The sequence below is a fragment of the Vanellus vanellus genome (genome assembly GCF_965231255.1).
Source record: "Vanellus vanellus genome assembly, chromosome: 8".
NCBI lineage: Eukaryota > Metazoa > Chordata > Aves > Charadriiformes > Charadriidae > Vanellus > Vanellus vanellus.
The window spans coordinates 30,333,892-30,352,877 of record NC_138913.1 but is presented as its reverse complement, the minus strand read 5'-3'; the positions used below and the strand labels follow the sequence as shown (position 1 = coordinate 30,352,877).

Sequence of the window (18,986 nt, the reverse complement as noted above, 5' to 3'; positions counted from 1 at the left end):
CAGGCTACGCTAGAGATGCTGAAGATCCAATCCGGCTGCACCCAGGACCAATCGGCCAGATTAGGAGCTGACATAAAACAATGCAGCTCCAGGAGCCCACGGGTGCCACAGCCACCCAGCTCCCAGCAGCCCAGCAAAAACCACCACAGCTCTGCCAGGCCAAGCCCTCCTCGCCCAGCTGTCCCCACCCGGTCTTGCTCTGTTGTCCCCAAAGTCTCCTGGTCCAACACTGGCACGCACACCCGACCCCGTGGTTCAGCTCTGCTGCCCAGGTACCTATTGCTCCACCACGCCCAGGAGCTGCCCTGGGAGCTCTGCAGGGTGGCGCCTCCTGTCCAGACCCCCGTCATCCCCCCCGAAAACACCCTGCCTTGGGACAGGCCACGTTGGGGCAGCGGTGACCCTGAAGAAAATGAGGGGAAAAGTGGTTCCCGTTCCCCACTGGGATGCTCTTACACCAGCGACCGCCACGCATACAGCCCAGGACTGCTCCCGCTGCTGCCAACGACCACCATCATCTTGTCGCGGCTGTCTGCACGCACGCGTTCTGGCCAGGGACCCCCCCACCAGCCCCCTGAGTTTCGCCAGCAGCCCTGGTGCAGAGGAGAGCTCTGCCCTCTGCACCCACCGCTCCCCCTTGCCACCGCAGGGATCCAGCCAGGGAGATCTCAGAGAGAAAAAACCTCCGGCCCCACTGCTCCCACGCCCCTGCCAAACCTACAGGGGGGGGACACAGACACCCTGGGACGGGCGTGAAGGGGCAGGCATCCCCAAAGTTACCCGGCAGCGATGGGGGACACCTTTCCTGCATCACCCCCACACAGGTAGGGTCCGGCCATGGGCACCAAGTGGCCTTTCCAGCGAGTTTGCTGGGACACGGGACAAATAGCCCTTCGTGGCAGGTCCCCTCCAGCCACAAGGTCGGTACATCCTCCTGGCACTGGCACCAACCAGCTGTCCGTGCCAGGAGGCCACAGCCACCACCAGAGAGCAGGACCCCCATCCAAATTCCCTGTAGTGCCAAAGCCCGGAGTGGAGAGGCCTCGGAGACAAGGAGAAAGGATACTGGTGGCCCTGCACCCCAAGACCCTCTGCAGCTCCAGAGAAGTTCCTCGCCCCGAGGCAGCAACAGGTCAGGACACTGCAGAGGAGCCAAGAGCGCCCCCAGGGGAGAGAGGGGCTCCCCACATCCCATCCCCCCCCAGCCCTTACCACAGCGGGGGAAGAGCAAGAGAAAAAGAGGCACGCACCGGTCATCCTGGGAAGGGTGGATGTACCCAGAGGAGAGGATGTTCAAGGACAGGATGTTGGGGTCGATGAGAGACTCATCTGCTTCTGGGGTGTTCCGGATCCGACCTGCAAGTGCAGGACAGGGATGCCGCTCAGGCAACAGGCGGTGGCCCTGTGAGGGTTCCCACAAGGGGCAGGGGGGCAGCCCGCCTGCCTGAAGCCCCCAGCAGCCCCCTCGTCACAGACAGCAACCGCCCAGTGCTTGGCCACTCAGTGCCAGAGGTTCTGGTCCAGCTCCTGTACGCAGTGGCCAGGACCGAGGCATCTTGCCCATGCAGTGCCCCAATGTCACCTGCTGGGCAGCCGCCGCTTTGCTATGGTAGGGTGGGAGGGTAGATGAGGCATAAAGCTCCACGTGGGAATGTGGGCGAGAAACAGCCCGAGAGGATGCTCAGGAGCTCAGCGGGCTGGGGGTTGTTCACAGCCCTCCCAAGCTGGCTCAGCTTACCCACAACCAGCTCCCGCACTTCCTTCCAGCGGATGAGGCTGCCCGTTTCATGCACCAAGGTGACAGTGATTCTCCTCTGGATGCCCTGTGACCCACAAGGCCAAGAGAGAAGGGGCAGCGGTTAACACAGCTCCCAGCAGGAGCCAGAGCCGGGACGGCATCTTGGGGAATGAGTACCTGGTGGAGGAGGAAGGTCCCATGGCACGGCATCCCTCCGCGGTGGTCCACGACGGCAGGGATGTAGCTAGAAGAGAGGACCACAGCGTGACACACAGCCCCGTCAGCCTGCCCAGAGGTGCCAAGCACTGGGCAAATCACTGCGCTGCTTCCCTCTCCTTCCCGCTCCCCTTTCCGGCAGGACTTACTCGCCATTGGCCTCCAGCTCACAGATCTCGAAGAAGACCATCAGGTCGTACTTGCACTGGCAGGGGCCGGCGCTGGGACGAGTCATGGTGCTCAGCTTCGTGGCAGGCACTGCGGCAGGTTGGAAAGACAGCTTAAAGGGTGAGCTTGCCCCTAATGGCAGGCAGGGCAAGGGCAGAGCAGGCAGGGACCACAAGGAAACACACAGAGGCAATAACAAAGCAGGAGAAAGTGCATAGAGGGGGACAGCCACGTCCCAGAGACCTCGCTGACCACCGGCCTGCCTTCTCCCATGCCGAACGTGGAGGAGCGAGGGTGTCAGGATGTGGCCAGCCTCACTCATCCCCGAGACCACAGAATCATAGAATAGTTTGGGTGGGAAGGGACCTTTACCAGCCGTCCAGTCCAACCTCCCTGCCATGAGCAGGGACATCTTCAACTACATCAGGTTGCTCAGAGCCCCATCCAACCTGTCCTTGAATGTTTCCAGGGATGGGGCATTGACCACCTCTCTGGGCAACCTGGGCCAGTGTCTCACCACCCTCATCGAAAAAATTGTTTCCTTATATCTAGTCGGAATCTCCCCTCTTTCAATTTAAAGCCATTACCCCTTGTCCTGTCACAACAGGCCCTGCCTAAAGAGTTTGTCCCCAGCTTTCCTGGAGTCCCTTTAGGGACTGGAAGAGGCTCTAAGGTCTCCCCGGAGCCTTCTCTTCTCCAGGATGAACGCCCCCAACTCTCCCAGCCTGTCCTCCCAGCAGAGGGGCTCCAGCCCTCCCAGCATCTCCGGGGCCTCCTCTGGCCCCGCTCTGACAGCTCCGTGTCCTTCTGCTATTGGGACCCCCTGAGCTGGAGGCAGCACTGCAGGGGGGGTCTCCCCGGAGCGCAGCAGAGGGGCACAATCCCCTCCCTCGCCCTGCTGGCCACGCTGTGGGGGATGCAGCCTGGGATGCGGGTGGCATTCTGGGCTGCCAGCACACATCGCCAGCTCATGGCCAGCTTTTCATCCACCAGTACCCCCAAGTCCTTCTCAGCAGATGATCTCAGAGATTCACACCTTGAGCCCGCAGCCCCAGCACACACACATCCCAAACCATGCAGCACCGCTCCAGGGACCACTCGGGGACAGCCACTCGGGGACCACTGGAGGGAGGGTCCCCCAATGCTGGCCCGGGGACTGCACAGCAAACCACGGTGCTCAGCCAAACCCCAACAACCTGGGTCTTGGTGGCCAGAGCACAGCGGCGACCCTGCAGCCCCTGCAGGATGGCGGGGCTGGGTGGCCATCTGAGCCATCCAGGGCGGGCGGACTCCTCCCCGCCACTCCACAGGAGGCAAGAAGGGGGCTTTGCATCAGCTGCGTGCCAGGCACCAAAGGCTTACTGGTGCTCTGGCCCGCAGCACGTTTGATGGTACCCCTGGGGTCCTAAGTGGTCCCCCTGGGGAAGGGGACCCTGCACCCAGCACAGGGACCACCGGCGGGCAGAGGATCAGGAGGTCACATCCCCTACCTGGTTTGGAGAGCGGCATCACACGGGGGAAGTGGCGCCGTGATGGCCTCAGCGGGCTGCAGAGAGAACCGGCTCAGTTAAAGCATCCACAGGGACCCCCTGAATCCAGTCAATCCCACCTACACCCCCAGGGCCACCCCCTCCCACCACCTGCACCCCCCTTTCTCTGGGTGCCCAGGATGCCAGCTGCACTGGGTGCCCCCATGACCCAGGGGCCGGGGGTGGCCCAGGCTGCGCCCACCTCAGGACGTCCTTGCAGAGGGGCGGGAAGGGGTGCTGCTGGTAGTGCCCGAAGACTTCAAATACAATCGGCTGGCTCTTTATGTATTCAATGAAGGACTTGGTCACCTCCACAGCAATCTAGAGGAGAAAGAGCCATTGATGGCACAATTTAGCTGGGAAAGGGATGCAGCTGGCAACAGCGCTGGGGAGGCGGGAGGGTGCAAGCCTGTCTGGTCCTCTGCATCCCTCACCCATCCCCTTCCCCATGGCCCAGGGATGCTGTCCCCACCAAGACCGCTGCCATGAAATCCCAGGATTTTCAGATGGAGGGCAGTGGCTTTTGGCCTTTTCCCCCACCCATCCACCTTGTCTAAAGTCAGCTTAGCTTGGTGGCTGTGACAGGCTGGGAAAGCCAGGAGGAAGCTGCTCCCTGGGGAGAAGATCCAGCCAAAGGCCCCATGGAGAACCCCACAACTGCAGGGCTGAGGGGGTGTGGGTGGGGGGGGTGGGGGTGTACGCACGTTTTGGACGTGATAGAAGCCCAGTGGTGGCCCCCGTCCCGTGTTCTTCAAGGGCTCTGTTGAAAAGGCCTCGTCGTGGCGATGGATGAAGCTGCGGAGGGAAGGAAGGTGACTCAAGGGGCCGCAGGGAGGGAAGAGAGGGCAGGGACCAGGAGAAGAGCCTGCTCCCCTTGGGGGTGCCACCCACACCCTGGGCTGGCACAAGACCCCCCCCCCGAAGCTGATGGGACCATCTCCCTGTTGTTCGCTAGTGACTGAACAAGGTCCCAGACAAGTGCATGGGCTCATCCCACAACCCTTGGTTTTGCCTCCCCATCCATGAAGGGCTCTGAGGTGGGGAGGCTGGGGCTCCCCAATGTCCATCACCAGCCTCAAGGCGATGGCCGGAGCATGGTGGGAGATGCGGGGCCAGGGGGCCACCGGGGCCTTACTTGAATTGGCAGAAGATGTCTGCGTATTCTGCAGAGATGCTGGAGGCTTGCAGGACTGTCACGCGGAAAGTGAAGATGCTGCCCAGCTTCAGGTGGTCCAGAGCCGTCTCCAGTGGCCCATCTGGTGCAGGCTTCTCTGGACTGTCCAGGAGAAGATCCTCTGGGGTCACTGCAGGGAGGGGAGGGTCTTCAGCACCAGGGCAACAGATTTTCAACACGGGTGGGAGCAGGCTGGGTGCTAGGGCTGTTCCCCAACCATTTGTCAGCACCCCCTCACCTGTGCAGGTGTTGTTGTTGACTTCATCGGCGGAGGGCCCCACATCACTGACCTGCCCCTGGCCTTCAACGATGCGCAGCTCCTCCTGGGAGGTCCCCGAGCGAGACATCCCCACGGCCGGGCACGACTCCGACTGGAACTGCGCCAGGAGCGGGGCTCAGGGATGCTGGTGATCCCCAAGGCAGTCCCGCTTGCACTGCCACTGCTGCCTCGAGAACCCTGGACACCTCCAGCTCTCCCCTCCCTGCCCCACGGCAGCCCCCCCCCCAGAACATGGGCAAGAGTGGGGTGCACTGGTGGGTGCTGGAGCTGCGGGTGGCTGGGGCACCAGGAGCACGGTCCTTTCAGCCGGCACCTCTGGGAGCTACTGGTGGTCCCCATGGGGGAGCATCGCTGTGGCAGGCAGGGGTTTGCAGACCCCAGGCACCCACCAAGAGCCAGCCACAGCCGTACCTTCTCAAAGTGCTGGTCATCAAAGGATATCTTGGCCGTCCCCGACTGCCGCACGCCAGAGCCGTAGTCAGGGGCTTCCTCATCCGCTGGAGGAGGGATGGGGGTGAGCCGGGGTGTGGGGAGCCCAGGGGGATGCAAGGGGCATATTTGGGGGGGTCTCCCTCCTACCTGAGATGGCCTGGACGGCCACGCGCAGGAAGCCCTTCACCTCGCCCTTCTCACTAACGATGGCCACGCGGTGGACCAGGGGCACAGGGTAGAGGAGGTTGCTCAGGTAGACAAAGGCCCTGCCGGAGAGGGGGTAGGGGGGGACAACACACACAACACAGGGGGGGGGGAGCGGTCACTGCTCCCACCCTTAGGTCCCCAGGCACGGGTGGCGCGGCCGGCGGCGGCCGGGATCCCAGGTCACCGCTCACGGCGCGACCGCGGCGCTGCAAAGCAAAACTAAAGAGAAGGCAGCCAGGGCCAGCCGAGAGGGGCAGGGAGCGGGCAGCGGGCGGGCAGCGTGCCGCGGGCAGCACCATGAAGCAGACAGGGCTCCTCGCATACCTCTCCGGCTGTCACCTCCGTGGCGGGCGGGGAGGGGAGGGTTGGGGTTGGGGGGGGGGGGCTGCGCTGGTGCCACCGTGAAGCTGGGAGGGAAGAGGACCTTCTCTGCTGTGGAGAGCCGGAGGACTAGGGCAGGAGGTGCTGCGACACGATTCGGGGGGGACAGCTGCGGAGTCACCGTGGGGTGGGGGACGGGGGCAAGGCAGGGGGGAAAGGAGGGTGACGAGGGAGGTAGAGGCCAGCGGGAGCGAAGAAGGGGAGAGGAGGAGGTCCCGAAGCCTCCGGAGGTGAACCTGCTGGGGGATGGGGGTCCTGGCCCCAGCTCTGCCCGGGGCATCGCAGGACCACTGGTGGCTACAGGTGGCCTTTGCCCAGCTGGGAGCGCGGCTGCACAGCATGGCTGGGGTCCTGGGCTGCCCACCAGCACGTCCCAGGGACGGCATGGCTGGCTTCTCCCTGCAGGCAAGGAAGGAGTTTTCCGCTCCCTGTGGAGCAGGTCTGAGCTTCCCCGCCGTCCTCCGCCACATCCAGGTCACCGATACCACCGCGACACGGTGCCGCGCCAGGGTTCACTCTGCCGGCACCTCCAGCCATGCCGCAGCTCCCTGTTTCTCAAGTGCTTTGCCTCCTCTTGCTGCCTTCCTCAGCCTTGCTGCCAGCTGGCTCACTGTCCAACGGTCCTCCTGGTGCTCTGGTGATGGCAGCACGCCGGGCCCTCAGCAGTGACGAGTCACCTCCACAGCCTTTGGTGCCAAGCTCCCTGCCCAGCGGTGCGAATTGCCCTTGCCTGCAGGGCGGCACCGCTCCCAGCAAGAGTGGGTGCCCAGCACCCCTCCCCAGGGCGCCCATCGGCCTCTTGACACGCAGTGTCTTCAGGTGTCATGGGGCGGGACGGTGCTGGGACCGGCCAGGACACTTCTGCTTTGGGAGGCTCCCATGACGGTTGCATCTCCAGGTGGCTGGCAGGGGTGCTCACAACGTCCCAACCTCACAAGCGTCTTCGCAGACATCAAGTGGCATCCAAAAGTGGCCAGGGGGCTCTTGCAGGAGGCCCCAGCCCCACACTTGCGGCCCAAGCTCCGAAGTCCGGAGGTTCCTCCTGCTCTGGTGACCCCCATTGACCTTCAACCGCTGCTTGAGGCTTTTTCCACCCAAAGCATCTCCAAGGACCCAAGTTGTGGAAGCAAAGGTGATGCCCCATCACCATTTCCTGCTGGGCTCATGTCACCTCATCTCTTCTTGGAGGCCACCAGGGACATGCGGCTGGACCACGCCAGGGCTTGCTGGCAGGACCCGTGTGCCCGGGGACAGAACCCTGTGACCACAGGGAGGTCTCAAAAGCACGGGGACCCAGGTGCACCCGTCTGCTCAAAATCGCAGGTGTTGAAGCCAAGGGGGTGGAGAGGGGAGGAAAGAGGGGAAGGGATGGGGGGGCGGGCGGGGAGGAGGGGGACGAGTGTGTCACTAGAGGAAGGAGGGCAGGGACACTAACCACAAGATTGGTGAGGTGCAAAGATGGCATGCTCAGACCAAAGAAAAGCCTTTCCAAAGGAAGATGAAAGTGAAAGAACCCCAATTTTTCGCTAAAGCTTTGGAGAGATAGAGCCAGCAGCTAAAAAAAAAAAAAAAAAAAAAAACCAAAACCCAAAAAACTAAAAAAAAAAAAAATCAACCAAAAAAAAACTAAAAGAAAAAAAAAAAAGAAAGTAAGGAAAAAAAAAATCAAAGACAAGGATCCAATCATAAACCAATCCAAGCACACTTCACAAGAAATGTGGCCGGCAGAGCTGCTGCGCGGGGAGCCAAACCCAGGGCAGACTCAAAAGAAGTCAGAAAGCGCCGAGCTCCGGGGAATTTGCCCCCGGCATGGAGCGGGGCCGCTGCCGCAGGGCCTTGTTTGGTTTTTTTGAGGCGCCCCCCAGAGTTTTGGGGCGTTGTTTGTTTGTTTTTTTGTTTTTTTAAATGTTTTGTTGCTGTTGTTGTTTTAAATAAGGAAAAAAAGGAAAAAAAAAAAAGGGGGGGGGGAAGAACCCAGCTCTTTCGGTCTGAGGCTGCAGGACTCTTATCCCACCTCTGCCCTCTCTGCCTGTGCGGGTCCCCCTTCTCCCCACCTCGCTGCCCGCACCCTGCCTGGCTTTAGCACACCAAGGAAGAGCTCCAGCTCCAACCGTCAGGGCAGCCCCAGCGGGGAGAGCTTCACTGTCATGAGCCCCTCCGGCTCCTGCCTGGGGTAGAGGCTGCGGGACCAGCTGCAGGCACACATTCCCTTGGGAAAATCCCAGAGCAGAGCTGGCAGCACTGCATCCCATTGTGGGGATGGGCGGATTGTCACCAGGTTTGGCGGCACAGCCAGTTTTGCAGCGGCTGGTGGGTTTCTCCAGGCCAAGGCTAATGGAGGCCAGGGGGTTCTCCTGGCCAACAGGTATGAGAAATCAAAGCTCTTGTCCTCAGCCGGAGCCGAGGGAGAGTTGGAGCCTGTACCTGGGTCCCTGTGATACCCTTGAACATCTCCTGCGCCAAGCCAGCAGGGATGGCCCCAAGCCTGGCACCAGGCACGGGCAGAAAGGGAAAATACTATTTTTCGCAGAGCCCTCCTCTCCCTCCTGCGCCCGGCTCGCTCCCCTCAGCTTCCTCCCCCTGACCGCCTGGGGACATCCAAGCCTCCATGTCCAGGCGGGCTCACGCTGACCGACGCAGCCGGGATGGCCAAGCCGGTGCCAGAAGCATGCGCAGCTTTGAACTGCCTGCATGTCCCCAGCGAGCAGCACCGCAGGGTCACCCCGAGTCAGGTGGGAGGTGGCCCTCCCTGGGACAGAAATGCCCGGGACCGAGACCCCCCCCCGTGCAGCTCCTTCAGTGCTGGAGATGCGGCAGAGCTCCCCTTCTTGGGGGGCCATCCCAAAGAGGGACCTGCCTAAAGGGTCTCCAGCAGAGCTGGTGCCACCTGCCTTCCCCCACTATCCCCTACCACCGCTGTGCTCGTCACAGCCCTACCTCTGTGGGCACCTCGCTGGGCGCCCCGGGCTCGGTGGCAATCCCAGCCAGCCAGCCACCCCCTGCGCGTCTGGGACGCCCCGGAGGTGGGAGTCATGTCCGAAAGCAGTTCCCTCATGCGAAAGAGCTAGTTCCTTCCCGGCATGCTCTCCTAAAACCTCACCAACCTTCCTACTAAACTGAACAGGGGGGAGCGGTCGTAAAACGGATCCCGGCCATCACACAGCGGGCACTCCGGAAAGATGTCTTCCTCCAGGTCCTCCGCCTCCTCCTCCTCCTCCTCCTCCTCCTCCTCCTCCTCCTCCTCCTGCCCCTGGTGCTGCTCGTCAGCAGGCTCGGTGATGTCGGAGTCGGGGTTCGAGAAGGTAGGGGAGGGGGTGAGATCAGCCATGCGCTCGCTCATGCATGTGTTGAAAAGAGGAGAGCTGTTGCAGCCAGAGATATCTGAACTAAGGTTAGTACAACAAGATAGAAGACAGGTTAACACCAGCTGTTCCAAACAGAGAGAGCAAGAATAGGAATTTTGTGCTTTTTGGGGGGGGGGGGTGGGTTTGGGGTTTTTTTTTTCTCAGTTGGATTTTGGCGTGGGTTGTTTGTTTTTTTTTTTTTCTGCTTAAACCAAAGGACGCCGGGAAATAAAGACCTGCTCATCCAGTGCGTCTCTAAAGGAAGCCACCAACAGCCATCGGCTATAAAGGGCGGAGAAAAGAGCAACCCAAGGAACTGGTGCAAATGGTGGGGATTCCCCTCGCTGGCTTTGTGGGCAAGATGGGGACGGAGCAGGTGGCCCGAGGCTTGCCGCCACCCCCCGCCGTCGAAGGGAATCTCTCCACATGCCATGGCACGGGGGGGGGGGGGGGGATGCCTCCATGGCAGGTACGGTTGGTCAGGCCACGTGGCTCAGCCCCTTGCTCCCTCTGCCCACCGGGGCAGACCCCTTCTCCAGGGTGGCCCGTCCTCATTGCCAGCACCGCACCCTTCCAGCCAGCATGTGGGAAGTGCACGGAGACACGCGGCACGTACCATACAGATGGATGCTCGGACACCAACGCGTGCACATGGACGCGTGCCCGCCGGGGCAAAGGTCGCGACGGCACGGGCTCTCGGCATGCTGGACAGCTGCGGCCCCCTGCCTCCCACCAGCGGCAAGCCAAGAGCCCATGCCTCACAGCGCTGTGTTACGGCAGGCAGCGGGAGTGTTGCCAGCGGCACGCAGGTCCCTCGGGGTCCCAGCAACCAGTGCCAAGGACAGCCATCACAGGCGAGATGGGCCCTGTGCGGCACCGGGGGAACAACACATCCTCCCGTGGTGCAGCCCCGGGGAGACGAACACCCTGCGCGCAGCAGAGCCGGCGGCGCTCCCTCCTGCCGGGCTGCCTGCGGGTCCCAGCCGCGCTTAGAAGGAGCCGAAGAGCTCACCTGCCGACCAGCCTGAACCAGGGGAAGCGGTCGTAGAAAGGATCTCCGCCAGTCACCACGTTGTCGCAGTCCTCGATGACACTAGAAGGCACTTCTGCTGCACGGTCATACATTTCACGCATCAGGTCCAGGCGTTGCCTGCAGGCAGAGGGGACCGCAGCGGGCAGCAGTGAGAAACCGGGCTGAGGTCGGCCAAGCCCTTCCCAGCATGGGCATCGTTCGCCCACCTCAGCTTCTCCAAGGTCCAGTAATGCGTCGCCCCGTTCTTCTGGTCCTGCACCTCTACGGCCACAATGGTCCGGGGAAATGGCCGCTTCTCCCGGTCCTTGGCAGCATCAGGAGGCAGCAGGTCAGGAGGGAGAGGCGAGTACAGCGTGTCAGTGAGTAGCACGAACTGGAACTGGACCTGGAGAGGGGTAGAGGTGGACAGTGAGACACCTAGGAGGACAGCGGGCTCCATGTGGTGCCTTCGGTGACCCCCTCCTGGGCAATTCCCTGGCTGCCCATGCTTGTGGCCTCTGCCATGGGTGCCACAGCAAGCCAGAGAGGAGCCCCAGGCACCCACCTTCTTCTTCAGCTCCACGCTGATGGCGTTGGCTTCCTTGAGGAAGATGGCGTTTCCCCAAAGCAGGTCGCGGAGCGAGGTGAACTGATACCACTTCCACTTCCTAAAGGCCCAGAGGGCCAGCTCAAACTCGCGCTCTGTCCACTGCACTGTGGGGACATGGAGGGACAGTCACCCCACTGCCAGGAGGGAGGATATCAGCATAGAGGTGCCCAGGGTACCTGCAGTCCATGCTTCTTGCTCCCGCAGAGAGCATCAAAACCTTGTGGTGGCACCCAGCCCTCACCTTCATCTTCAGGTTCTTCCTCTTCCTCATTTGCCTCAGGGTAATACCTAGAGTCCATCTGCTTCTGCAAAGCCTCCAATTTGCTCTCATAGTCCTGGAGGAAGCAAGGAGAGGGGTGATGCAACCCACAAGGTGTGACCTTCCTTCATGCTGCCATATAGCGCTTCTCCCTCACCACAGGAACCCAGCCTCCTCCCTCCTTTGGATCCATGTTTATGGGGACAACCCTAGGAACAATAGGTTTGCCCTTGTTTTTAGGACACAGAGAGCCACCCCATGCAAAAATCTACCAGGACTCAGTCATGCCTAGGCAGTCTGAGAAAGAGCCAGGTCATAGAATCATAGAATCACAGAACGGTTTAGGTCGGAAGGGACCTTAAAGATCATCTCATTCCAACCCCCCTGCCCTGGTCAGGGACACCTCCCACCAGACCAGGTTGCTCCAAGCCCCGTCCAACCTGGCCTTGAACACCTCCAGGGATGGGGCAGCCACAGCTTCTCTGGGCAACCTGGGCCAGGGGCTCACCACCCTCACCCTCAGAGTGAAAAATTTCTTCCCAATATCTAATCTAAATCTCCCCTCTTCCAGTTTGAAGCCGTTACCCCTCATCCTATCACTACATGCCCTTGTAAAAGGTCCTGGCCACCTACCAGCCTCTGCTGCTCAAGAAGGTAGTTTGCCTCCTCCCGCTCCCTCCGGTACTGGTCCTCCAGTTCCTGGAGCCTGGGAGGAACAGGGAAGGAGAGGATGACCAACCTGGAGGTGGCTACCCAACTCCCCATCACCCCAGCCCCTGGGCCCTCACCGCTGCTCCATCTCCTGCTTCATGTCGATGCCCTGCTTCTCCAGCAGCTCTCTTTGGGCAAAAGCCCAGTCCACAGGCTCAGCAGGGGTCTCGGCGCACGGGGTCCTCTCCCGCTCCTGCCGAGCCTGCTCAGGGTGGTTGAAGCGGAAGACGTGGCTCTTCCCCATGATGATACGATTTCCTACAGGGACACAGGCGAGGCGGGGGAAAAGGGCGTGGGTTTAATGTGGGACAACCCGCAGGGCCCCTGCGGGATGGAGGGAGGTGGGGCAGAGCAGCGCTGGCGTGCTGGCTCCAGAGACCCACCTGAGCGCAGGATGCTGGGCTCCGTCACCTTTTTGCCATTCACGTAGGTATCGGCACCTTCACAGGGCTCCAGGGTGACTATAACTGCAGGGGCAGCGGGAGGGGGAGAGAGGGAGAGAAGGTCAAGTGGAAGCAGAGGGATAAATCCTGCATCTCCCGCTCTGCTGCCCCTGCAGCATCAGAAAAGGGAGAGCAGCCCCAGCTGTGGGGTGGGAGGGCACCGGGGTACCCACTGGCAGCACCCACACCCTGGGCAACCAACAGGGCTCGGCCAACCTCATGTTAATCAAATCAGTCCCAAGGACTAAAAGCAGCTGGAGATCGGACATGAGAGGAGATCAGAGCCTCCAGCACGCATCTCCAGGCTCGTCTCCCAAAGCCCTTTCACCCCCAGATTCCTGCTGGTGGCAGGGGAATCGTCTATGGTCTGCTCTTCCCTCCCACATGAATCTCCCTGGCTTGCCTTGTCGTGGCAGCTTCCACGGGCCTCACATGAGCTTCCCTCCCAGCTAGGCTGAGGGCCATAGCTCGCTCTGCAAGCACAGAGAGGCCACAGCCACGCAAGAGAGCACCTCTAGCCTGAGAAGGGCAGGACCGCCGGCTGGGGACGTGCAGAGGGACTGGGTCTCCGGGGGGGTGGAGCCCCTCCAGACAAGGAATACCTTCACCGCCGGTTTTGGTGTCGCTGCGGAAAAGGCAATGCTCTTCCTTAATGAAGTGCCCGCTAAGAACGATGTCCTGCCTCTTCTCTGCATCTTCCCGGCCAACCCTGTTAGGGGAAACCCAGCTTGACCCTTCCTCAAAACAGCCCCTCCCTGGGCCTCCCCCCAAAACCATCCTTTGAGCTGGCAGGAGCAGCCCTTGGTGCTGGACCAACATCCCTAACAAGATTCCCAGGCACATACATTTTTCCCGCATGGCTATGGCACTTTGGGGACGCCCTGGGAACAGTGCCCAGCCCAGGGACAGCCGTCACCCTGCTGCCCACCCAGGCAAGTCAGGCACTGAGGTATGGGCTAGGCTCCCACCGCTCCACGGGACCTGGCCCTCACCTCGTTATCCCATCCTTGATGTAGTAGAGAAGACACTCGGACATGAGCGGGTCCTCATTCAGGTTGACCAAGTGGGGCGTCTGGGAGAGACAAACAAAGAGTCACCCCGGTGCGCCCCATCTACGCGGGTGCTGAGGGATGTTCCTGACGGAGGTGGGAACTCAGCAGCACCTCAGGCTGCCCCCTGCACGTGGATGTGCTCTCCTGCCCTCCCTAGCTCCAGGACAACATGCCCAGGCAGGTACTTTTCAAGGATACTGCGGAGAACCCAGCAGCCGGGATGAGGATGACCTGCCTCCACATGCCTCCTTGCTTACCTCCTCAAAGAGCTGAGACCTGGGCACCATTTCCCCGGCTGCCTTTGAAAATTCGTGTGCCAAACAGGCCCAACACTTCCCATGGGGAGTCCCTGATGTGGCTTAACGTCTCCTGGGGCCAGACCCTGCTCGCCTGTGCTGCATGTCCGTGGGCCCTCCGCCTCACCATAGCCCCCAGCTCCGCTGCAGACAATGTAGCTGAGGCAGAGACACGTCCCATGCAGCAGCTGGTTTAGGATGAGAGGAACTAAAAGTGCCCATTTTCCTCCATTGACGGTACGAGGACAGATGAAGCACCTAGAAGAGCAGGTCCCAAACCAGAGGTTCAACAAAAAGTAGCGGAGAGCTGAACCTGAAGCCGTATCTCCAGGCCAAATTTCACTTCTCCTTCCTAACAGTTCCCTCCCATCACTTTCTTCCCCTGGGTCACAAACAACTTTGTTCTTGATGAGAGGGAAGTTTCTCCCCCTCCCCACCCCGGCACAGACTTCTCCAGCTGCAGCTATCTTATCTCACCCCATCACAAGCTGCTGTGATTGCACCTTCAGGCAACAGGCAAAGTCCCAGGAGTATCTGTCAGTAGATGAAGTTCTGAGTTTCCCAGAAATAAGAATAGAGACCATAATAAATGTCTTATCAGCCCGATGACACTCGGCATGCAGAGGTTTCCCCATCACAACAGTGCTACAAGCCCTGGCTGATAGGAGAGACTCACTCCCAACAGTGCAGGAGAGCTGGAGGTCAAGGGGAACAGAGGCTCCTCTCCACGCTGGCTGGCAGGAATAAGTCAGCTGTAACATTTAACCTCAGGCCCCTCTAGCCAGTCACGTAGCCCTGGGGTCTGAGACTCCTTCAGTTTGCGGTTTTTCTCCAGATTTGCAAGGCTGGCTAGTAGAAGGCAGATGCTCTACAAATCCACTGAGCACCTTGGAGACATAACCACCCAGCAGTGGCATACGGCAAGACAACAAAGTCCTGCCCTGCTTTGCCCTTAACGAAATGGGGTTTTGCACACTATCAACACTAACTTTCCTCGCCAGCCACTGGAGAAGTAAGAGGAGTTTCCACTCTCCAGACAGATGAAGAGCAAGGAGGCACCACACCACGCCCCACCTCCAAGACCAACCTGCTTCGGGGAATAAACCCCCACGCTTTCTACGCAAAGGTCTGGGGTCCTAACATGCAGCAGCTGAGACAAGAATGAGAAACAAAGACAACGGTGTAGGAACTCGTCTTAAGAGCCACCAAGGCATCCAAGGGGAAGGTCCCGAAGCCTTCATCACCAAGTGTCACCACCTGAGCTGGGGACACACGCATCTGCTAAGATGTTTAGCCCAGCCAACCAGCATCAGCTACCGGGGCAGGTCTCAGACCATCCTTTGGTGCAGAGGGACAGCCAAGCAAGCATACCCTGGTCCTACCGGCACATGCCTGCACCTCAGCAGCCCGCGTTGCTCTGCGGGCTTCACGGGGTTGGGGCTGTAAACTGGACGTCGTCACTACTGCCATGGTCACACAGATGAGCAAGGGGCAGCAGTGTGCTGTAAATGGTGCTTGGCAGGGTTCGCTGGCACACAAACTCTCTGCGGCACAGCCAGTTTTTGCTTAAAAAATACTTTCCAGGATGCTACGAGCAATAAAGAGTATGGAATATTGCCACGCCCACATTTCTCAGCGAGGACTTGCCGGTTTCAGGGCCAGCAATCTCAAACACCCCAAAAGTATGGATTTTTATAAGCCGACCCTGAAATCCAACACAGCGATCGTCAGCGAAGCCCCACCTGCATGGGGACAGCATCCAGGCAACGGGGGCGGGATGTTTAGCCATGCGTTTGAACCAATGTTTGTACCCAGCAGGGTCGACGCTGGAATTTCCCCCATAGTTTTCAGAGCCAAGAAAAGGCTAGCGCAATATTTAGGGCTGGCCAGCAGCAACAGGGCAGGTCAGAAGGGTGCTGTGGGGGTACAAACCAGCCTTCGTTTGCCAGGAAGAAGAGAATAAGATGATCCTACCTTTTTAGGAGAGAAAACACCCAAGGTGCCTCCGTCCTCCCTCATGGCCACCCCCATTTCAGCCAGCAAGGCTTCCCTGAAAGAGCAAAGGAAAGAAGAACCTGTCAAAGCCCCATACTAGTCAAGCCCAGGACGGGATCCGAGCACACAGGTTTGCTCCACAGATCACAGCTGTAGGGCTTGCTTCCCTACAGCTCTCCTCTCCGTGCCTCAGGAGGGTTTCTCAGAGCAGACCATGTCCATGCAGGCTAACATGGTGGGCACTGGGGTGCCTGGGGGGCAGCCAGGGTACGGTTTGATGGTCAAATGTCCTGGCTGCCCCCAGGAGCTGAACAGGCAAAGGGCAGAGGAGGGGAGATGCCTGGAGAACCCCACGCCACCCCACCTCATCCCACCCCAACTCACACCACCCCAGCCCACCCACCTCTCCATCCGGATTGCTTCTGTCCTCCGCAGCTTCTCCTCCCATGTCTCGTTCAGCTCCGCAATGATCTTCTCCGTTTCCTGGCAAGCATGGGGTTAGCAGGGGGTTAGCGTGTCCTACGGGCAGCAGACCTGCCCGCTCTGCCCGGCATGCCACAGCGGGACACTGGTCCCAGTTTCAGGCTGGTTTAAAAGAGCTGCGGCAGCATTTCACCCACGTGTTTCCATCATCCCCCTCTTCAAAGAGCAAGGCACAAAGACCAGCCTCTCCATCCCCTTGCTGCCAGTCCGCTCCTGCGCCGTGCTGTGCTGGGAGTGCCCGTCCCACAGGGCAAAGGCAGCAGTCACCCCGTGGGGAGGACGGCGGCACCAGGTAGACCCAACCATGCCAAACCCTCTCCCATCCGGCAGTCCGGAGCACTGGGCAGCTCTGGGTCTGTCCGCTCTGCAAGAGCGCGCCCGAGCATTGCTTCCCATGAGCATCACCCATTTAATGGGCTTCCAGAAAATACCAAGCCCCTTCCTGCGAGCCTCAGTGCGAGAGTGTTGAGCTGAGCCTTCTGTCCTGCCAGGCACTAGCCTCTTACCTTGAGCCTTTCGATCGCCTCTTCGCTGCCCGGAGCAAACATGATGCGCTCGTGGAGGCTGGCGACGGAGGCAGCGCGGCTGGATAAGGCCGAGAGGGAGGAAGAGGGGCTGATCCCAGCGATGGCGTTGGTCACTGTGGAGAGATTGTCATGGCGGTGACTCAGCTCTGCCCCTCTAGCATCATTATTGTTCTCAAAGTCGGACACATCTACGGGAGGGGGAAGGAGGGATGGGCCAGGGAAAGACACACGGACAGGAAAAGAGAGAGAAAGAGAAAGATAGAGACAAGAAAAGCTGTTGGGAAAAACAAACAAACAAACAAAAAAAAAGAGTGGCCGGGTGCAGTGAGAAGAAAGCCAGGAATTACAAGGAAAAGGCACAGGCGACAGACAGCACAGCGGCGCAGGCAGCAGCAGGGCAAGGGCACGCGCATCTCTCCCCCAGCCCGGGCGGCCCCCCGGGAGCACACGGCTGTTTTGGGAAGCAGCCACAGGAATAGACCTGGAGCCTTCCTGGGCTCCCAGGGATGCTTTTTAGCAACACCAGATGCTGCAGCCATCGTGTCTGGGATCAACCGTCCTCCCCAAGAGCGTTCTGCTGCCTCTGTCATCCTCCCCTACCGACACAGCCGCGGTGGTTTTCCCTGCCCGGCTGCCCCAGATTAGCTGGATCTGAGGGCAGAGAATGAGAAGGGAAGGGGAGGGGAGGCGGTAGCCCTCCACCCTACAGAGGGGTTGGGGGGATGGGGCAGGAGGAGCCGTGGGATGCCCTGGCTGGCAAACCCCACGCCGCTGGCCCGCTGGGCAGCCAGACAGAGAGCAAAGTGAGGGCAGGGTGGCAACATCAGCTGCCACCGGACCCCGTGGCAAAGGGACCCAGGTATCAGAGATGCTCCTCCAGCACCGAGATGTCGCAGGGGTTCGGCGCACTGTGCTGGAAGCGGGCAAGGCACAGGTCAGTTGGGTGCAGCGTTAGTCACTCATCTCCGTCAGCCCATGTCAGGGGGAACCGAGCCAGGAGGGGATGGGCCAGGTCCCCATCTCCTCAGCAGGCTCGCCACAGCCTGGCTGCACTGCCTGGCCCAGAGCGGGATGGGGCGATAGTGCTTATCCACGGGCAAAAACCTCCTGGTCGTCACCACACACCCCTGTGTCAGGTGAGCACCGCGCCAGCCCGCCCAAACGCCGTGCCAGGCTCCAGTCCCCACAAGCCCCAGCACCAGCAGAAGCAGCAGCAGCAGTGACAGGAAACATTGCGACAGCATGGAGGAAGGAGTCCCCGTGGGGATCGGGCCCCTGACACGGCAGATGGGGAGGACACTGGTCCCTCCGAGCGCTACCCCGAGCCCAGGCGCTAACTGCGACTCTGCCACGTCCCCTTTGCCAGCTCCCTACGGGCAAGCACCTCTCCATCAGCTGGGGCCGGCTGTGGGAGACCTTCCCCATGCTGCCCAGGTGCCCCCAGGCACAGCCTACACCTCCCCAAAGCTGTGAAGCAACAGAGAGTACCAGTGATGGGGAATACACACATTTGGATCCTCCCGCAGCAGGATGGGCTAAGAGAGAGAGAGAGGGCAGGGAGCAGGGGTAAGACAGAGAACAGAACAAGAGTGGGTTCATCTCAGTAGGATTTCCAACAGCACCACGGAGGAGAGGCCACAGGCGGGCGCAGCCCCGGGAACATCTTCCCGGCACCTCTGCCGAGCGCAGGATGCTGATGAGGGAAGGCGGAGGGGAAGAAGGGGAGGTCTGCTGGGTGTAAAGCAGCTCCTCCCGCTGACGGGAGCGGGCTGGGGGGTTGCGAATGCACGCGCAGGGGTTCGCCGGAGGCGTCCCGGCCACATTTTGGCAGCGTGACGCTGCCCCACAGCTGGCAGGGTGCAGGGCAGCTCGGGGGACACCGACCCTGCAGAGACCACCGGGCAGTACTTACTGTCAATGATGTCCCCAAGGCCCTGGGCATAGAGAAGGTCGCGCAGGCGTGCCACCTCGTCCTTTAGCTCCCGGATGAGCTTATTGTTGGGGTCCTCATTGATGACGGCATTGCAGCGGATCTGCTTGGCACGGTCGGCGTACCTAGGGAAGGGCAGAGCCCTGAGCAGCGGCCGGGGCAGGGGGCAAACCCCCAGCTGCTGGGCAAGCAGCAGTGA

General features: G+C 60.6%; 1 protein-coding gene across 2 annotated transcripts in view; it reads right to left on the bottom strand.

Moving 5' to 3' along the window:
* KIF1A (kinesin family member 1A) overlaps positions 1–18,986 on the bottom strand; it is a gene marked incomplete at both ends in the record, with an annotated part of 34,224 nt that overhangs the window by 7,228 nt on the left and 8,010 nt on the right. The window contains 26 exons of one of the 2 annotated variants that reach the window (XM_082487420.1): positions 1,251–1,356; positions 1,739–1,823; positions 1,916–1,982; positions 2,104–2,212; positions 3,613–3,668; positions 3,854–3,972; positions 4,356–4,446; positions 4,787–4,955; positions 5,064–5,202; positions 5,517–5,602; positions 5,685–5,803; positions 9,230–9,511; positions 10,482–10,619; positions 10,709–10,887; positions 11,047–11,195; positions 11,333–11,426; positions 11,984–12,056; positions 12,139–12,319; positions 12,445–12,528; positions 13,107–13,213; positions 13,497–13,576; positions 15,827–15,902; positions 16,251–16,330; positions 16,837–17,045; positions 18,366–18,392; positions 18,770–18,912. In XM_082487420.1, the coding sequence (XP_082343546.1) occupies positions 1,251–1,356; positions 1,739–1,823; positions 1,916–1,982; positions 2,104–2,212; positions 3,613–3,668; positions 3,854–3,972; positions 4,356–4,446; positions 4,787–4,955; positions 5,064–5,202; positions 5,517–5,602; positions 5,685–5,803; positions 9,230–9,511; positions 10,482–10,619; positions 10,709–10,887; positions 11,047–11,195; positions 11,333–11,426; positions 11,984–12,056; positions 12,139–12,319; positions 12,445–12,528; positions 13,107–13,213; positions 13,497–13,576; positions 15,827–15,902; positions 16,251–16,330; positions 16,837–17,045; positions 18,366–18,392; positions 18,770–18,912 (3,048 nt within the window). The remainder of the gene's footprint in view (positions 1–1,250; positions 1,357–1,738; positions 1,824–1,915; positions 1,983–2,103; positions 2,213–3,612; positions 3,669–3,853; positions 3,973–4,355; positions 4,447–4,786; positions 4,956–5,063; positions 5,203–5,516; positions 5,603–5,684; positions 5,804–9,229; positions 9,512–10,481; positions 10,620–10,708; positions 10,888–11,046; positions 11,196–11,332; positions 11,427–11,983; positions 12,057–12,138; positions 12,320–12,444; positions 12,529–13,106; positions 13,214–13,496; positions 13,577–15,826; positions 15,903–16,250; positions 16,331–16,836; positions 17,046–18,365; positions 18,393–18,769; positions 18,913–18,986) is intronic. The other variant, XM_082487421.1, reaches the window with a different exon arrangement.